Genomic DNA, 19,684 nt, shown 5'->3' on the forward strand with positions numbered 1-19,684 from the left:
TCACAGCACTCTCGGTCTACTAAGATACATGCCTCTCCAATTGTAGTTCTTGAATGGCAGAAAGCCATATGGATTAAATTGCCGTTTTAGGTGTATGTAAAGATTTTGGGTCATTAACATAAGTGTACACGATAAAGAAAAAGAAAAAGCTTTTAAGAAAAAAACTAGTTTAAAATACATAGGCCAAGTTTTGTTGAAATTAAATGTATTCAGTTTTTTAAAATCATTTTCAAAAATAAGCTTCATTTTAATTACTCTATAAAAATGTGATGTAACCATCAAGTGAAAAGTAATATTTTATTAACACTTACCTTTACAAATACGTGTGAGTGCAGACATATTAATCTTTGTTTTAAAAAAAATCTAAAAGTTTTAAAGTATATTTTTCAAGGTAAAATGTTTTTGCTACATATATAATACATTACACATTCATAACTATCATTGTTTTTGATGGAGTCACAACACAGGTTAACCTGAACTAACCTTGTCATGTCATGAAAAGGTCAAAATATTCGAAGTTCTAAGCGAGCCATTGACCTTTAAACACAGGCATAAGGGTCTACAGGGGTCCACTCTGACATAATTTCCTGTTTTTTTTTTCTTTTTTCTGAATGTTGCTTAAACCACATTATTTGTTGGCTTTTGTTACATATTTTGTTACACATGGCTTTTGATTTTGCAAGCAAAATTTTCCCAATTAGCAGTGTTGCAGTTTTGTTGTTTTAGTTAGAAATCATAAGGAAAGATTCAAAAAGTCAAAATGATTTATTTTAAGAAAGCTTTTTTATTATGATTTCAAAACTGTTGCGTATTTTAAACACTGAATGAGGGTGTGAGCTCAGCATATTTTTTCAGCGTATGTGTGGTTACATGTGGTGTGTTATTTGTCACAGCATGTGTTCGTTCTTTATTTGTTTGTGGATGTTATTTGTGTTTGTGTACGAATTCATTAACAGTGTATTTGTGCATGGGAATGATTGTGTGCAGTATTTGTGAGTGTATTTCTGTTTGCATGCCCACTGAAGCAGACCTGAGAGGTGCTGGGATGTGTTCAGGGGGCCAGGGGTGAGGCAGCCAGGCCTATAGGGAGCTGTTTGTTTTGGCCTGTTTGCTGGGGATGGCCTCCTTGAGTGTCCCTATTGTGCAGCAGATCACTTTACCACATTAAGGGCGCATGAAAAGAAGCTCTTCACTGGCACTTGGGCCCTGGCTGGAATAACAGGCAGTGTTTTGACTGGCTGCCACCTTCTATTCTGACCACTCTGCCGCCCAGCAGACGGCTCCTGTCTCAAAGAAGCCTGGGAGGAGAAATGCACAGATAGTCAGTCACAAGACTCTTACTCCGCAAACAAACAGTTTTGTTAGGTTATGCCACCGTGTCAAAGTCTTGCTAATTCTTCTCTCTATTTACATTTTAAGTTCATAAAAGATTTTAAAATAATTTTTGCTTTTATTTTTTAAAAGCCTGGCTTCCGCGACCATCATGTTTTTGACACAACATCATTACATGTCTCACCCCCTTACATGCCCTTTGTGCATTTTTACCTAGTTCATAATCATTTTATCCGGCAGTTAAAAATAATTAACAAGTCATGCTCTTTTGTCGTCCGCCATTATGAGTCCTCCGTCTAGCAATGAAAGGCTTCACCATAAGCACAGTCACATAATAGTGTCAAAATCTATTTTAAAGTGCAGTAATTCAAGGGTTTACAAGGCTCCATAAAACCTCAACATGCCCCAGTAATGAGAAGCATGAATGGAAACTTGGATAGTTCTTCGTGGCCCCAGCAAAGGCGGGGGACCAAATGCAGGACACACGGCACAAAGCATGGGGGCTGTAACAAAGAACGGCAGGATAGACAGAGCTCTCGCTGAGTGAAGACAGGCCCACATGTTGCAAATATTGGACAGACCTTGTTGCATGGTTGAAGTGATGCAAGCCCTAAAGTATCTTGGTGAACAGTCTACAATTTGAGCTTTACAGTATTTTTTCACATGAAAATTATTTGATTATTAATTATAATGATGTTCAAGGCTCAGGGAAGAAGGAGGCGGCAACCCGCGAACGTTCAACGTAAAGTTTAATCATAAAACAAACATAACAAAATGAAAGTAAAGCTGCAGCCCCAACTGTTTCTCAATCGCTCCAGCACCACCGCCTCGGGCAGCCACTGGCGGTCACTGCTCCTTCGTGCTGTCTGACCGCAATCCCCCTCAGCAGCGAGGGCTCTCAGACAGCGTGTCCCTCCTTCCTCCCGGGTTTTCGACACCAATGTTACAAAAGTTAAAGGCTCAGGGAAGAAGGAGGCGGGATCCGGCGAATGTTTAATAAACTTTAATCACTTTAATCTGCTCCGTGAGACTCGAGCCTTGCTCCATTCCCACAGCTCTCGGCCCCGCACTGCTTGCCACATTACTGTTCAAAAGTTTAGATTAGTATGTATATATATACTAGGATAAGTGTTCGTAGTTCAGATATAAAGACTGATGTCTGCGATATCTGTCAAAATATACTAATCTTGAAGCTTCAAGTAAAGATTGTACCAGTTACATCATTACACCAGTAGGTGGCGACAAGGGACTGTTAAAATGTGTGTCATTGAATCATTCATTCAAGAGATTTGTTCAAAAATTCTGATTTATCCGTTAATTCTTTGAGTGATTCATTGAGTCATTCATTCAAACCAACTTTTAAACAATATTTAGCAGCAATTAACATTTTGTCAGAACCTAGTAAATGACATGTTACTTTAAGTTGTCTATTCTGAATTCTGGGAGAATCTATTTTAAACAAACAACAAAGGTGAATTGTGCAGATCTAATATATATATATTTATCTAGTAAGATATTTTATATTTACACTTTTCCACATCCTTTAAGCTTTAGTTTCAGGATTTAGCACATCACTTTTAGAGGCATTAAGAAATGAGGGAATGTAACCGTACAGAACCTCTCTGTGCGCATACAGTCGTATTTCAGACTCCTTGCTGAGTTTACACTTGCTAGAGATCTCATAACTCCACATGTGGTCGGGGCAAGGTTAAAAAAAACTGTGATATCTTGTAAACTTCAGATTGTACACACCTCTCTACTGTTCCCAGGACCCGTACAAGAGCAGGTCAGATGCAAATGTGTGAACAGTTACGCTCTGCATGCTCTTATGAAACAGTCTTCTCCTGTGGTTAAAACTCAAACAAATCTATTAGGCGCTTTCTAAATTTACACGCACACAGTACACTCTTTTTAAAAATAAACGGAGGTGTCATGATCTATGCACTCTTGAGTGTTGAGATGAGTTAGGCCTGCACTTTAGCTCTTGTCTCTAGGATTTCCCCATAATCTCTCCAGAGACGGAGGCAAAATTGAGCGTGGGATGTCTGGATGCTGTGCTTGTGCAGTTACAGCAACTTATCAGTGCACTGTTGTTTAGTTGCTGTGTTCTGCAGATGTAAGGATTTCAAAATTTTGCCAGTACAGATTATAATTGACTTTAAAGGGGTAGTTCACCCAAAAATGAAAATCCTTCCATTAATTACTCACCCCATGTCGTTCCAAACCCATAAGACTTTCGTTCACCTTCGAAACACAAATGAAGATCTTTTTGATGAAATCTGAGACCCCTCCATTGGCAGGTACGCAACTACCAATTTGACTCTTCAAAAAGTTCATAAAGAGATCGTAAAGCTAATATGAATTAAGTGGTTTAGTCCCAATTTTCGATTCAATCAATCTATATGAACAGATTCAATTCAGGCTTTTATTCACATAAAAATATTCATCAACTCACACATCAGTTGTTGTAAACCGAAGCTCAAGCATGTTTACTTGACGTGTGAGAACCAATGAGGTTAATTCTCGTGTTATGCAGCACGTTTGAGCTTCCGCGAGACGTTTGTTCTCGCGCGTCAAGCCCGTTTGGTTGAGCTTCTGTTTATGTTCGCTGATCAATGTTTATATTTGAATAAAAGCCTAAATTAAATCTTTTCATCATATAAAGCGATCGAGTCTCTTTAGAAAATTTGGACTAAACCACTCGTTTGTGACTCGATCTCGTTATGAACTTTTTGAAGCGTAAAAGCATAGCTGCCAATGGAGGGACAGAAAGCTCTCAGATTTCATCCAAAATATCTTCATTTGTGTTCCGAAGATGAATGAAAGTCTTACCGGTTTGGAACGACATGAGGGTGAGTGATTCATGATAGAATTTTCATTTTTGGGTGAACTAACCCTTTAAATTTATGCTGCTGAAAACAGTCTTTGACTAAGTGTGTAGGTATGGGCAGTCTTTGATTTACAGGCTGAAGGCTGAAATCCATTGTAAATCACTAGAGAGAAATCGCTTTCAAAATGTTATTACAGGAACATTTAATGTTATTATTGGAGGTCATAAATGTTTCACTTTTAGAGCATCTTGGCAGCTATTAGTCCATTTTTGGCTGTTTGCCTCCAACCGCCATGTTTTTGATGGCTATATCCAATGAAACAGATCCAGAATATATTGTACAGTGTGAATTTGAAATGTTTGTTGTATGTTCATACTTTTTTTGAGAGTAACTAATTTTAAGCTTGTATTTAATTAGTTACCTTAACCAGTTATTGTTTCTGACTCAGCAGAATGTAAAATGCTCTGTCTTTCTTCTACGGTTTTGCTGGGTAGTTATGGAGCTTATTGTGTTTGTTCAGTTAATGGCTACTATAGGCAATAAATTATTTACTTTCTGTACATGTGAGAGTAGTAATTACGCAGCTGTCCCTGCCTCTTATCCAGGTCCCAAAGTGGTCTCGATGGAGAGCATGTCATTCCATATTAATTCAAAGCATATCATTTTGTGGTCTGCTGTCAAACTTTTCAAATTGAGAGGATGTTGTGCAGGATGCGGTTTTAATATATGTGGCAATAAATAAATTCTGGAGGTTGTGTGGATAACTCTAATTTACGACCTACCCGTCAATTCATGATGCAACAACTTGCCATTGACTTGACATTAAAATAAATACATATTTTTAAATAATTTTAATAATTAGTGACTTCACACAATCATTTCTTTGTTCTGCCAATCCACTGGCCATCAAAAACCATTCAGTATAGAAGAAATCGCTTGAAATATATATAAATAAATAAAAAGCATGAGAATAGCCAGGCTTTTTACTCATCAGCCTTTGATTACTTTTAATTGGACTGCAATTTTCTGTCCAAAAAGAACGAGTATGTGTGTGCAGTAAAGAAGATGACAGGTCTAATGGTTAATTGAAAAAAAAGAAATTTGTCAGGCAGGAATAGAAAGATATGAATGCACGTCAGAATGACTGAAAAGTGCACAATAAGAGGCAACCATGTCAGAGTAGAGGCTCTTCAATCTTGTCTGTCCGGTTTGTAACATCTTTAACCTAATGCTCGTTTCCATCACAATTAAAGCACTAAACATGTTTACCTCTGAACCTTTTACGTGCTTTATCCGCTTACTCCCAACACCCCAAGCAACATTAAAATAACTTAAGGATGAATATAGAAGTATTACTTCTATATTCTAGACGAAGATATAATCGGTCTATTTCGGGTGAGATGACATTTGGAGCTCCTGTAGGAGTCTGGTTGTTGCCTAGTAGTGCATGTGACATGCAGACCAGTGAGAACTGAAGCTACTCGCACTGCAGCTGCTGTTAATGTATGTTATTAAACGGTATAGAATTTTTTTCTGTAGTCTTGCTTGCTGGGTGTGTTTCTGCACAACCAAATGCAGAATTGTAAAGTGCATCAGAAATGAGGCTTTATCAAACAAGTGCATCTTTCTGGTTTTGAACAGAGGGATTTTAAGAAGTGAAATATTTTAATTTTTATATTTGTTTTTCTGCTATGGTGTGAGCCTGTGAGGTAGCTAATTTATAAAGACTGGCATGGTTCTGGTAAATGGTGTGTTCCACCACATTTCTTTTTGTTTTTGCTGCTTAACTATAGGCTACCTAGCAAAAAAAAGTTATTTTGGCCCCTGGAAGTTGAATTGGTCGAAGTTTTATTTATTTATTTATTTAGTGGTCTGGTGGATGCAGTGGACAAAATGTAGTAGTACATCCACTTTCCTTCAAGTCTGACTGTGAGACTGACTTTTTTTAATAGGGTCCCACTCTGGAAGCTGGAATTAAACATGGATTAATAATTGACATGGATTAATCCTTAATCTACATGTTCTGTCTGTCTGTCTACATGCCCTATGTTCAGACAGTAGTCTGTCTGCTGAACTGTCCATGACACGTATTAAAAATCTCACCAGTAGATGATGTTCTGGAAGCTTTAAGTGCACAATTTTAGAGATAAGGCATGTTTTGGTTCCATTATATCGTTCTGGTTATGCCTTTTAGTAGTCAAATGATCATTTTATAAGTGATTTTATTAAATTGTGAGCATTTAAACAATGTCATGTTTTAAAGCCTGTTTGCTTTTAATGTTGTGTTAAGCTTATCTTCTCAACAAAATGTTTATTCAAGGTTTGAGGATGGAGAAGAAACCCTGAAGTTTCTAGCAAAGGGCAGTGTTGTCACTTCAAAAGGCTTAGTATCACATATTCAAACATGAAATGCATGTCGAGTTGTTGCAAAAGTATACATGCATTGTTTGCTTATTGATAGGAGTAACAAATGTTATTAGGTATTTCAATTATTAGTGTAAAAGGCAAATGAATTTAAAAAGAGCACCAAGCACAAAAATCGTTGTATAAACAGTTCTTTTTAATTTAGCAATTATAAAAATGTTCTGTGAATGCAGCATGAACATTAGCCCCCTTCTGAGCTATTATGCTGCCTGTCTGGTGTTGCAATTTTACACTTCACTGACTCTGACAACCAGTCTACTTGAGTCCGAATGCCCCAGATTTCACCTTATTTAGGTGATGTACCAAAATCATTGAGAGTGCAGGCACATTTGGCAAAAGCAAACGCAGAACCGTTTCTGAGACTATGACGGAATAACGCGTTTATTGCACAAAAAGTCACATCTGTCAGCCAATTTTAGGCCTATACTACGAATTTCGTTGCATATTTTATATAAATGGCTAGTGTTTTGGTCATTTTATCCTTGAACTAACTAACTTTGTGTGTAATATGTAGGCTAACTGTTATTATATATTATGATCACGAGGAAAAACGGTTCTGGTATAAGTGATTAAATATCATGCTGCTGAATTTACTTTTTTAAGACTTGAATGATGTCCGTTTTGAGTGATTTAATAGGAAATATCACATTACAATATATCAACTAATGTAAGAAAGACAAAAATTGAAACGCCCGCAGGTTAGTGAACGTTCCCTTTGGCCATTTTTAAACGCCATGACGACTATTCCATTCTCACGTTTTCACTCACCAAAACAAGCATACGAGTTTTCTGAGACAGGGAAATTGCAGCAATCTGACCTATAGTGCATGATTGAAGTTTCTTTGACATTCATTTCGAGTGAGTTTGCCAAGGACTTGCCAAGTGAATTGTTAATAACTCTGTGCTCTGAATTTTCTTTTCGCGCGAATTACGGGGTTAAGCCGGACTGACTGTGACATGTATGACAAACAATGACAGAAGTATGGCTCGACTTAAGAACTAATTAATTATACGCAAAACATTGAATCTAATAGATGCTCCTACATAAAAATTAATTTAGCCTGTGCAAATGTGAATATGATCATTATTGTTGTTCACTTTGCATGGCTGTTTAATTATGTTTCGTTAAAATCGCATTATCGCTGAATTCAACTGGCATATTTTTAGGTGCAGGCAATAGGGTTGATATTTCAGGCTTTCAGCGTAATAACGGTGGCATGCAGCTATTTAGAATTGCAATAATTATGTTGTTTTGCGCATTTACATCACATATTAAAAATATATTAGAATATTCAAAATATGCCCTTTTAAGTATTTTGTTCTAAGAGCCACTAGTGTCTTCATCAGCCTATAATATAATGTTCCATCCGCTTGGAACTTGGAAACTACATTATTTGTCTTTCATACTCTTGATTTTAATTTGACAGTCAACTAACTTACCTTATTGTTCAAAACTTCCATTTGAGTTGCAGTTTAAAATCTGTACATTTAAATGAAACATCATTTCAGTGTCATGCTATATTTTACCCTTAAGAAAATGAGTGAAGGTGAACTTGGATATTGTGATTGAAAGTGTGTGGCACAACAGATTGTAAACATATTCACATGAACTTGTGCACTCTTCTTTTGGTGTCATTTAAAAAAAAGTGAGCAAAGACAAAGTATGTGATCTGTTTGCTGTAATGTCCCTCAAAATGGAAAGATGAAACCGGAAAAACAATTACACAGGAGATTGGCCCTGGGGTATTGAGAGGGGTTGGATTGACTCTGGATTGAGTCTGGTGCACCTTTGGACCTTGCATTATCCTGGCATGAGGTCTCTTTGGCAATAGCCAAGCAATTTCCAATAGCACCTGGCCACCCACCCCCTGATAGCCTCTACACACACACACACACACACACACACACACACACACACACACACACACACACACACACACACAAAGTGGTGTGCATAATTACTTTTTATCGGACAAAGAAAAAAATATGTGAATATTTTAAAATAACCATATAGGCAATAAATCATTACCTTAATGAGCTACAGTGTGAAATGATCAATAAATTACAGCTTGTACCTTATGTGTCATGTGGCTTCTATTATATAGACAGAGAGTAAAATGTGAAGAAAAAAAAGTTATGTTAAAGTTTAGAGTCTAGGATAGTCATATTATGTCAGCTGGAGCGGAACCAATGATTTTGCCTTTTGTTGCTTTAGTAGTCTTATTAATTTAGGCCTCCAAACCACCAACCACTAGCACCTGCTCTCTCGCCCCCTGCAGTCCCTGACGCTTGTTTGCAGGTGTTAACTATGCAATGATAGCACAGCTCAGGCCACCTTAACTCCCTTAGTATTCCATGAATTTGATAAGCGAGTCAGCATGATGACAAACCAGTGGACATCAACTTAATATTGTAAATATAATTAATATGGCCATTGGTGATTTGAAATTCATTAATAGCCTATACACAATTTTAATGGTCCAGCTGAACTGAACAATTTAGTTGGCGGATATTGACGTGATTTCATGATTTTTCTCTCTAAAGCAAATGAAGATCATTCTCTTGTATTTTATGTAAAACAAGCTTCTCTATTATTATGATGATATTGGTCAATTCCGAGCTTATTGTTTAGGCTAATTTTGTTTCATGTGCCTTCAACATATTTTTTTATGATGACATGTCTGCACGATAAGATAAATGGTATGAAACTGAAAGTAATGTAACGAGGGATCGGGATACTTTCTCCAAACCCGGACATTAACGCACCACTTTGGACTGCTTAATCAAAAAAAAGAAAAGAAAAAAAAAGTCATTTTTTGATGATAATTATCAAAGAATTGCGCTGAAAAAAATCTCCCTGGTCTCCTTTAACTAATTTTTTTTTTTTTTATTGCCTTATTGACAAACTTAAGGAGGGGTTCCTTCAGTCAAAGACAGTGTGTGATGTTGCAAAGACCTATTGGAGACTCGCTCTTTTTAAGGTGCAAATGGATTCGCAGCGTTCTTAAACATCAACGTAAATTTCCAAATTTGCGAATAGTAGGCCAGGATAGCCTACTTGGCTCTGGGAATTCATCCTCACTTCTCTTTTATTTCGCACGTGCTTAGAATAGGCTATGACGTCTCAGTATAATAACTTCTTATCTGTGCTAACAATTCCGCTGCAAATAAGGCGATAAAGGTCATAAGTTAAAATGTCCACTAACAAAACAACTAAGAAATACCATGTTACAGACTAAAAAACAGCAGCTGACACTTGTTGGATTTTTAAATTAACAGAAAAATCCACCCCCTTTCCATTCCAGCATGTGAAGGGTAAATCGATTTAAACGCAAACTTTACGAAACATCAAGATAAATGATGGCTCCAGTTACCTTTCTTTAACATTACAATGGACTTGCAGCACATCCAAAGTAGATTTTGAAAGGGCACATCCTGGATTAACAGTCATATTGAGCACCTTTGCATATTCATCGCTTTTCCTGCAGGTGAATACGCATCGGTGGAACTCACTGAAAAGGATTAATTGACGTGCAAATTGTCTCTACCTTCCACAAAACTGTTGTATTGTTTGGTAAATATAGCGAATTAAAGACAAACACAGCCCAATTCACTTATTTTAAAGCGTATTTTACATAAGCTTTGGAGTTCGTGATTTTCACATCTACCATTTTTTCGGTGCAAATAAAAGTAGCCTATACAGAAAAAAAATATTTATCACGATGTAAAAGTCTATACCTTTTTTTATCTTACATAGCATATTGTCTCTCACACACACACACACACACACACACACACACACACACACACACACACACACACACACACACACACACACACACACACACACACACATCTATAGGCCTATGTGTGTAAAAACATCCCTTATGGAATAGGCTTCATTTGTTTAATCGCAGTGAATTCATGTCTGCATAAGAGTGTGTGAGGCAATGTCGTATTTTATGTGTTCCTTATGTTTTAAAATTAAAGTTACGCGTGAGGAAACTAATAGGCTCTCACGCAAACGTGCTGACTAGCCTACATCACGCCATGTTCAAGGTAATTCATCTCATGAGTTTATTATGACCGACCGCGCACTCAGTTGCGTGACAAAAAGCGTTTGGAACCGGCTCGTGTCGGTTTATCCTCTTAGACAGTGCCACCCGCTTAGCCAGCAAAGCTATGAGATTGAGTGTGGCTTCAGGGAGGACTAGGGAAAGGACCTTAAATTAGTAGGCTACTATTAGCCGGAATACGCATGCAAATAAACACCTGAAGACTTACTAAATTCTTATCTCAATGTGTTTAAAGTGATAAAACAAGTGGTAGCCTATTTTAGAACATTTTATCTTAGATTACTTAAACCTAATTGATTTAACCAAAACTATGCATTACATTTCGTATCTGTTTGTGAAAAGCTAGCGTTTTATTTACAACAGATTCAATATTTTACTTCACCCAACTAGGGTTGCAGCACCGCTACTCTTCAAAAGCATGCCACGTGACTACAGTGCCGAAGTGTTTTCTAATCGTTTTCATACTTAATTAGAAAAAATCCATTCCATTCTTTAGACTGGTATTTTCTAAAGACCAAACATTCACTTATATTAACATTATACTTTTAGTAGTTCGCAACGGGTTTAAAATGATACCGAACGAGTGCTTTCATTTAGTCAAGCTCTGATAGTGTGTCGGTGTGCCTCAGCAAAATAGCCAGCGCCATGTTGTTACGTCACCACATATGTCAGAAAGGCTCGAGCCGATGGCACGAGGAGAAGAATGTTGTCTGAAATAGAAGAATGTGCGCTTGCGCAGAAAACAGAAACGATTCAGTTTAAATGAATTTGGGAAAACTGTTTATGAAGATGGGGGTGGGTTTGAAATGAAGGTGGAGTCTATGGGGGTTGGGCTAAAATACGGCATACCAAGCCAGGAAGAAAAAAAGAGCCCGGCAGGTTCTGCAAAAAAATAATGGTTGCCTTTATAGGCTTTAAAACGTAAACTTGAGTCAGTTAAAAAATATATTGCGTTCACACCATATCCTTTAAAAATAGTGTAAATAATAATAATAATAATAATTATATATATATATATATATATAGCCTATATATTATTATTATTATTATTTATTTTATTTGTATTATATCAAATAAATATAAACACATACATATAGGCCTATATACAATTTAAAAAATAATTAATTAAAACTTATAAAGTCTATAGTCTACTGTTTGGCTATATATTTTAATAATTGAATTGAGATAATTATTAGGAGATAAACTGTATAATGCAGTGCAATAATAATAAAATCTAAAATCTGCCACTGGTGCAGTATTATTTTTTAATGAATATCTTCCAAGCCCAGTCTACATAATTGGCAACGTGAGAATGGCTTTTAGCGTATCTCGCCAGAAAGTTTTGAAACAAACTTAGCAGCTTTCTTGCATGTTTACTATCCAAGGTCCTAACATAAGTCCTACGATAATCATGTGCTTAAAACGGTTGTTGCGTTAACTCTTTACAATTCTAAACTTTTTCGACCCCCAAAGAAACAAGATGCTAAAATGGCGGCATGTTACTGTCAAGTTCAAGTGGGTTGCTGCTTCGTACATTTTGGAGTAAGGCGTATAGACTATGCTTTAAGTTCAAGGTTAGAATTAGAACAAGAGGAAAAATAGCAAATAAATAAATGAAAAGGAAAAACTGAGGTCCTCATTTGTGACATTTCAGGATTTGTTTTAATTCCAGTCAAAAACTTGTTCACATTTTGTCATAAATAGTTTGTTAAACAAACCAACAAACAATAACGCTACTTCGAAAGAAAGTACAAGATTTTGCTGAATTCTGAATAGGTATGTTGAAGTAACATCGTTTGCCTCGAAAATGGCACAGTGACACAGTTCATCAGTTAAACATGTGCTTTTCAGGAATAACTTGATGCGTGACCCATTTCCACGAGAAAATGTCACAGAATCACATTCAAGCTTCATTTGTACATTAGATCTGTCTAAGATCAGGGCTGAATATACATCGAAGGTGGCTGAAATAAATCTTTATTTATTTTAACTTAACGTATAGAAAATAGTATATAAAACATATATTCATTAAATTATTTAAATAAACGTATTCATATATCACCGTTACTTACGAGGTACTGTTTTTTTTTAACGTTTGTTTACAAAAAGTAGTGCTGGTGGTTTGAAATCATGTTCATAAGCACAATATATTTATATGCATAATTTTAGTCTCTTAAAAATATGTAACAATGCAATGCTGTAACTCTTGGTGTCACTGAACAACATATTTCCCTTACTGTTCCACCTTAAAAAGTTCTAGTAATCTTAATACTAAATTTCATTCACACATACAGTTCCACATCTGGAAAAGTTATTCACATAAAACAAGCAAATGTGTAATCAAAGTTTTCTATATGTTATACCACAGTACTCATAACAAACAACACGCTATATTCACAGAAGAACTACATTTAAAACAATGCAAACTGACAGACAGAAAGTTTTATTTTGAGAATGTTGTGACAGATCATTTGCTCCTCTTTGACACATTAAACACAGACTTGCATCGGAATACTATACTGATTCAAATGGCTGTACCTTAACCCCAAGAATATAGGCTAGGCTAATGTCTTTAACACTGTCACACGAGTTCAAAGTTGATGCATGAATGATAGCTATACTATTGCATTGTGTATCTGGTCAAAAAGTGTCGTGTCGATGAAAACACTGGTCAGTGGCCTCTCGAATTTGTAAGTGTTCCTTATAGAGATATAGTCTATACTCTGATGCTAAGAGTAAAGGGGGGGGAAATCAATAAGGACAAGAAAGTCTGCTACCTCATATGGCTGATTCATCAGTGATTTAAAATAATAATAATAATAATAATCCCAATGTTTTTTTCTCTTTCTTTTTATACCGGTCCTCACGTGAACTTAACGTTGGAAAATGCAAACTTGAATATGTCATGTTATAATATTAATATAATTAATACTTTACGACCCAGATAAGACACATTTATTGGTTAAAAAAGATACAATCGTATCGTGGGAACTTTAGAACTGACTCCCTTTTTCATCGTTAAAACTGGTTATTGACTCAAAACTGTACAGTCTTGTTAGAAAACATTTCCATAAATATCATTTAAGATTCGGCCATTTCGCCGATAATTAAATTACAAATTGATAAATATGGCATCATGGATATGTATTTACATCATTATTAACAAAGGCAACGTTATATTCAAAGGTAACAATCGTAAGCTAATACCACATTCTCCACCTGAAAACGGACTTGGACAACAGATTTGACTCCATCAAACAAGGAAATACATTCACGAGTAGGCTATATACTTATTTATGATTTATTTTTTTGTTCAAGTTCAAGACAAAGACTTTGGCACGTTTCTTAAGACTGTCTGAAGTTTTAACAATCAATCAAAGGTGATATGAGTGTCACCTTAATATAAAACACCGTGAAATATTCTTTCTTTGCCATTATTTTTTTTAAATATTTTTTTTTCAGAAAATACATAAAATGAAAAATAAAATAATCATCTGAAATCTGAAAACTAAAGGAAACCATTTATTCTTAGAAAGTGTTATTTTGTTATTTAATGCCTTGCTAGTTTTCTTCGAACTCGGAATAAAGTCAAATTTCGAATCCTGAGAATAGACGAGGCCTGTTGGCGAACTCTCATCTTTTCCTGTTGTTTCAATGCCATTTTGTACGCCACAGCGTAAATAGTTTTTTTAAAGGTTGCTTCAACCTTTTGGTCCACCTTTTGAGAGTCTGCTTTGAGCTTCAAACGTACCATTCGTTAAAATTAGGCGGTAGTCCATCGCTGTGTGCAGATGTATTTTGCACTGCAGACGTGGGTGTTTTTGTCGGGTCTTCAGTGTTCGCAGAAACCAGCACTGGCGGCGTGGACGACTCGTATCCAGAACTAGCAGCTGGAGACGACTCTGAGCCTTGTGATTCGTGTACCTTAAATTATAACGTCCATAGATGTATGACATACAGGCAAAAACACACTTGTTTACATGGTACGGTTAAACATTATGATATAGGCCTAAATTATTTCTGATCTCTGTTATACATTTGTGAACCAAAACAAAGAACAATGCCAGGCCTGGTAAAAAAAATATTTGAACGTATAATCCATAACACATTTAGGCCTATCTCTAATGGGGTTTTATTTTTCACACACACACACAAAAAAACTATTTATTTGTATGATTTCTTTTTGGCTGCAAAACCAGAAAATGTCCCCTTACCTTCATATGTTTCCTGAGAGAGCTGGGGTGTGTATAGGACTTGTCACACACTTTGCAGATATATGGCTTGTCAGATGTGTGCACGTGCATGTGCTTTTTCCTGTCGCTGCTGTTCGCAAAGCGCCTGTCGCAGCCGTCGAACTCGCATTTAAATGGCTTCTCACCTGCAAGTGAGAGCAAACATTGGGGTTTTAGGGATATAACTTTTTTTTCACAGAGCGGATGAGCACAACTTCCAGTTATGTAATATGCCTTTCGAAATAATAGGCCATGGTGCGCTCACGCCAGATGGTTTAGTTACCCACATATCACGCTCTTTGAGAGTCCGTGCTGTTATCCTTTATTTTACTTTCCAAGCATCTTTAATCAACACGCAATGCATCGTCGTGTAAATTGCATAGCAATTGCTTAATTTCTGTACACTTTTCTTATCTGACTAGTTTAATGGTATATAGTAACTAGACTGTTCAACAGCTTGCTTTAGCCTACATTTCGAAAGGGGTCATTTTTAGGCACAAATCCAGCTAATCAGAATAAATGCACTTCTACCATTTCATACTTTCCCAGAGCAATGTGTAGCATTTTATTCATGCACCCACAATACACAAATCCCCACAATTACTAACTTTATAGCCACAAGCATCAGGACAAATGAAAGAGGACAGTCCATTCACAATTTCGCTCCACAACCACGCATGCAGCTTTGCATCCTCAAAGAGTTGCAATGTATGTGCATTTGAACCCAAATATATTTTCCTCAATCGAAAATATAAGAGAAAATTACAATGTCTTAGTATAGGGGTTATAAGAGATCAAAATGAGTTTCTCTCCCCAAACATTTTACCAATGTATTTAATTCTTCCAAACCTAAAGTGTTTCAAGCTACTAGTGGCAGTTTTTCTCCATGTTAAACTTTATATTTACTTTAAAATTAATGTAAAAGAAACTGTACAATTGTATTGCCTACATTTATGAAAGAACTGCAATTTATGTATCCTAGCCTACATAATTGACATACATAAACGTTTGTTTTTACAAAAACAACAACAATAGGTAATCAAAAAAGGGGGGAAATATGAATGCCTTACCTGTGTGAGTTCTTTTATGAATTTTAAGATTTTCTGATCTTGCAAAGATTTTCCCACAACCGGGGAACGGACAAGGGAACGGTTTCTCTCCAGTGTGCACTCGGATGTGGTTTACGAGTTTGTATTTGGCCTTAAAGGATTTTCCCTCTCTCGGGCAGTCCTCCCAGAAGCAAATATGATTACTCTGTTCTGGGCCGCCAACGTGTTCCATCGAAACATGTGTCACCATTTCATGCATTGTGCTGAAAGTTCTGTCACAAGTCTTTTTAGGTCTATTCATTTGATTCTCGTCTATCCACTTACAAGACATTTCCTGCTTAATAGGCTGCCGCATGTATCTAAAGAAGGCCCCCGGACCGTGATGTGTGGGTACGTTCATCCCCATGTTCATGTTGATGGGATGGTTGTAGTTATGAAGCTGAGCGGTGCCGTAAGGGTCCGTACGAGGGCTCGCCACAGGTCGGTACGGATCTGGACGGCCAAAAATGTCCCCGCGTAAACCCAGGTGCATTTGGCTGTTTACAACATGTCCTCCTGGTGAAGTGTGGCTCACGCTCTGGTCGTGAAGTCCAGGAAACAACAGATGTCCCGGGTTGTCCGAAATTCCGGGGGGGCCGTGTAGACTCCCAGAAGCGGCAAAGATTCCATGCTGGGCACTCGGTGGTGCGGTCTCTCCGATGCCTGCGCCCCGGTTTCTAAACAGAAAGTCCCTGGTCGAATTGAATGCTCCGCCGGCGTAAGAAGCAACTTGTCCTCCATGGTGGTGTCCGAGCGCGGCTGCGTATCCAGTAGCTTGTGGGGTGAACGCTGATGTCTGGCTTGAGGCGATATCATGAGTAACGGGACTTATCTTGAAGGCAGCCGAGTGAGATGAATCTGCGAAGGGACTAAGCCCCAGCCCGGGGTCTCGGTTTCCCAACTCATGGTGTCTAGGCGTTCCGAACCCCCCTACTCCTAGTGACGGGAACTGAGGAGCGCTATCAAGGAGCATAGTCATTGGGCTCAATCGAGAAAAAGCAAGCGAAAAAGAAGAAAAAAAAGTGAAAAACCCCAGGTTGATGGGGTGAAGTGGGTAACGGTAAACTGAGCACAATTTCACGTACGCTTGAATAAAGAAATCTTGAATTGAAAAACGAAATGATAATCCCGGGTCTCGGTAAACGGGAGGAAAAACTCCCGTAACTGGGATCCGTGAGAAAGAGGATCAAACTTCCCCCCCTTTCCAGACGAATGATGTCCTTGGACTGATAAAGTCAATCACTCACTCCTTGCACATAAATGAGCTCGGGAGGCAGCTCTACGCTGTCCAATGAAAGGACTGCTCTCTCTTAGTCACGTGACGGATAGGAAGGGCGATAATTGGCTGCATGTTCGTTGATTGGCAAGGTTTAGTATTGAAAATGGCAGTTCGTTTCAGTGAGTAGATTTGATTGGTTGCTGTTGGCATTATTTGCAGGTAAAGGAACGGGACTTTATTTCGATTCAGGAAAAAAGGCTTGCTTATTTCCCGAGCTTATGTCAGCTGTTCTCAAAGTTACATAAACTTTCAGGATTTGCTTGACCATTTTTCTCAAAATAAACTATTGCTGAATCTCTTTAAAAAGAAGACTTCAAATATAAGAAAAGTTATATCTATCTATCTATCTATCTATCTATCTATCTATCTATCTATCTCAGATGTACATTTATGCATCCATAGAGTTCCATGCATAGAGTTCTGATTTGTTTTAAGCCGTAAAATGTAAAAGCGTAGCCTACCTACAGAGCGTAGAACCCAAGAATAAGAGAGAAAGAAATCTGGTGGTAATTATATAATCCCAAAGATATTTTTTTTCGCGGCGCCAAAAATTCTTGCTATTGAGGAAGTTTCACAGTGTTGCTGGTGACTCGCTGCAGGACACATAAAATCTGATCAAGTTCAGAGACGCGTTGAGTGTTTCAAGCAGCGCTTTTTATACCTCCAAGCCATTTCACGTTCCCTCTCCCCTTCAATCTCTCCTTGGAAGGAGTTCCCTTTTATATTTTAGAGATTAAAAACAAAAATCTCTAAATCAGGCCCACATTCTGGTCTAGTCCTCAGCTATCACGCTTTCACCTTCTGCACATTTTCTACGATGGAAAAACGCGTATAGGCCTTGTCTAAGTCTAAGTTTTTAAGGTGAGTAGGCTAATTTATTTTTCAGTAGATGCATTATAAAAGTTTTGATCATATCAGTTTCATGTTTTATTCAGGTAACATATGATAGCTACTAAATCGTGTAACATAAGACCTTACGTGTTTTAGAAAGAAAAAAAACCACGTTACAATAAACTATTATTTTTCTAATAAAAAGACGTAGTAGGCCTAGCCTATGTTTAATGGTTCATTGACTTATTAGAATAGCATATGCATTTCACTTTTGTCTCGCCAAAGAACTTTACTATGCTTAAAAACACAAGTTTAAAGCAGATTGCTAGCAAAATAGATATCCAGCAAGCTCTATCACCCCCTCCTTTCTGCGATGTCTTGTTCTTTCCTCCTGCTCTCTCTCGCTCTATTTTACTCTCCCTTTCGTACACGGGCACACATGTGAGTATTCTGCAGCCTCGGACAGATTTACGTCGATTTTTTTTAAAGGTTTCATTGTCTGCAGTCAGATAGGTTACGGAACGGATTTTTTACTTTCCACTCCAGATGCAGGCCTATCTGTTTAAATGTGGACGCACTTAATATATTATGTGACATATTCATTTCCGGGCGGGGCTAGGAAATAGCTAAGTTCTTAAGGACGTTCTTTGCTTTCTCTATGCACGGAATTGTTCAGTTACTTCACTTAACTTCTTTACGGCACTACAACTCTGATGCCAACCAAAAGGCAAATGAGGGCAAGATTCGCTTTTAACTCAAGGGGGCCTCGTGCGTTATTTTACTTTACACCACAGAAAATTAAAAGGACTTATAGGCCTATAATTGCATGGAACAGAGCTATATTGCGACCGATTAGCCTATTTGAGTTAGTTCAATAATGTTTTGTCAAAATAATACCATACTTATCTCCCGCCCCCTTGAGTAGATAGGCATTCGTATTTTTTTTTTTTAGTTAGAGCAGAATTACCTGGAAACAACTTCACACTGAATTCTAATAGGTGGTTATTCGGGCTAAACAATTATCAATCATATCAATCATAGAATCGTTGATAATTATTGATGTACTGCTATAGTTCATGTCCTGTTGATTAATTTTCCAGTTATCAATCTCACATTAAATTTATTCAAATACACAAAATTAAACTAGGCTATAGCAATAAAAATAAAAACGCAGAAATTACCTGCCAATTCATCCAGTCATCCTTTCTTTTAGGGAAATTGATTTATTTAATTTTATATAGGCCTATTATTTTTGTGTTTTAAATTATTATTCTTCCCTTGAGACATTAGCTTTGTGTTTTCTCTTTCTGTGTGTTTTTGCGGACATGTTGCTTTATCTTTTTCCGTATCTGTTAAACATTCAAAAGTCTTTAGCCTGCTTTCTATCAGCTCTGTGGAGGAGTGGTTCTATTTATCTCGAACACTTAATCAGTATTGAGTAATGAGATAACCGTGGCACCTTCAATTAACATGTGTCTATATACAATTTATTAACTTTGTTTAGCATAAATGACAAGAAATTAAATTTGTCGAGGCGTTATGCATCTGCTTATTAGTAAATGCAAACTGCCGTTACCAGGATAGACTATTG

General features: G+C 37.1%; 2 protein-coding genes across 14 annotated transcripts in view; one reads left to right on the forward strand and one right to left on the reverse strand.

The window, feature by feature from the left end:
• LOC307007972 (uncharacterized protein) overlaps positions 1-19,684 on the forward strand; it is a 96,709-nt gene that overhangs the window by 50,270 nt on the left and 26,755 nt on the right. The window lies entirely within an intron of this gene.
• zic3 (zic family member 3 heterotaxy 1 (odd-paired homolog, Drosophila)) lies at positions 12,312-17,304 on the reverse strand. The gene is made up of 3 exons (XM_079630515.1): positions 15,966-17,304; positions 14,878-15,041; positions 12,312-14,587 (listed from the first exon to the last, which is right to left on the reverse strand). Exons 1-3 carry the CDS (start codon positions 16,960-16,962, stop codon positions 14,405-14,407), a joined length of 1,344 nt encoding a protein of 447 aa, XP_079486641.1. The 5' UTR covers positions 16,963-17,304; the 3' UTR covers positions 12,312-14,404.

Source organism: Phoxinus phoxinus (assembly GCF_949152265.1).
Source record: "Phoxinus phoxinus genome assembly, chromosome: 12".
NCBI classification, from domain to species: Eukaryota; Metazoa; Chordata; class Actinopteri; order Cypriniformes; family Leuciscidae; genus Phoxinus; species Phoxinus phoxinus.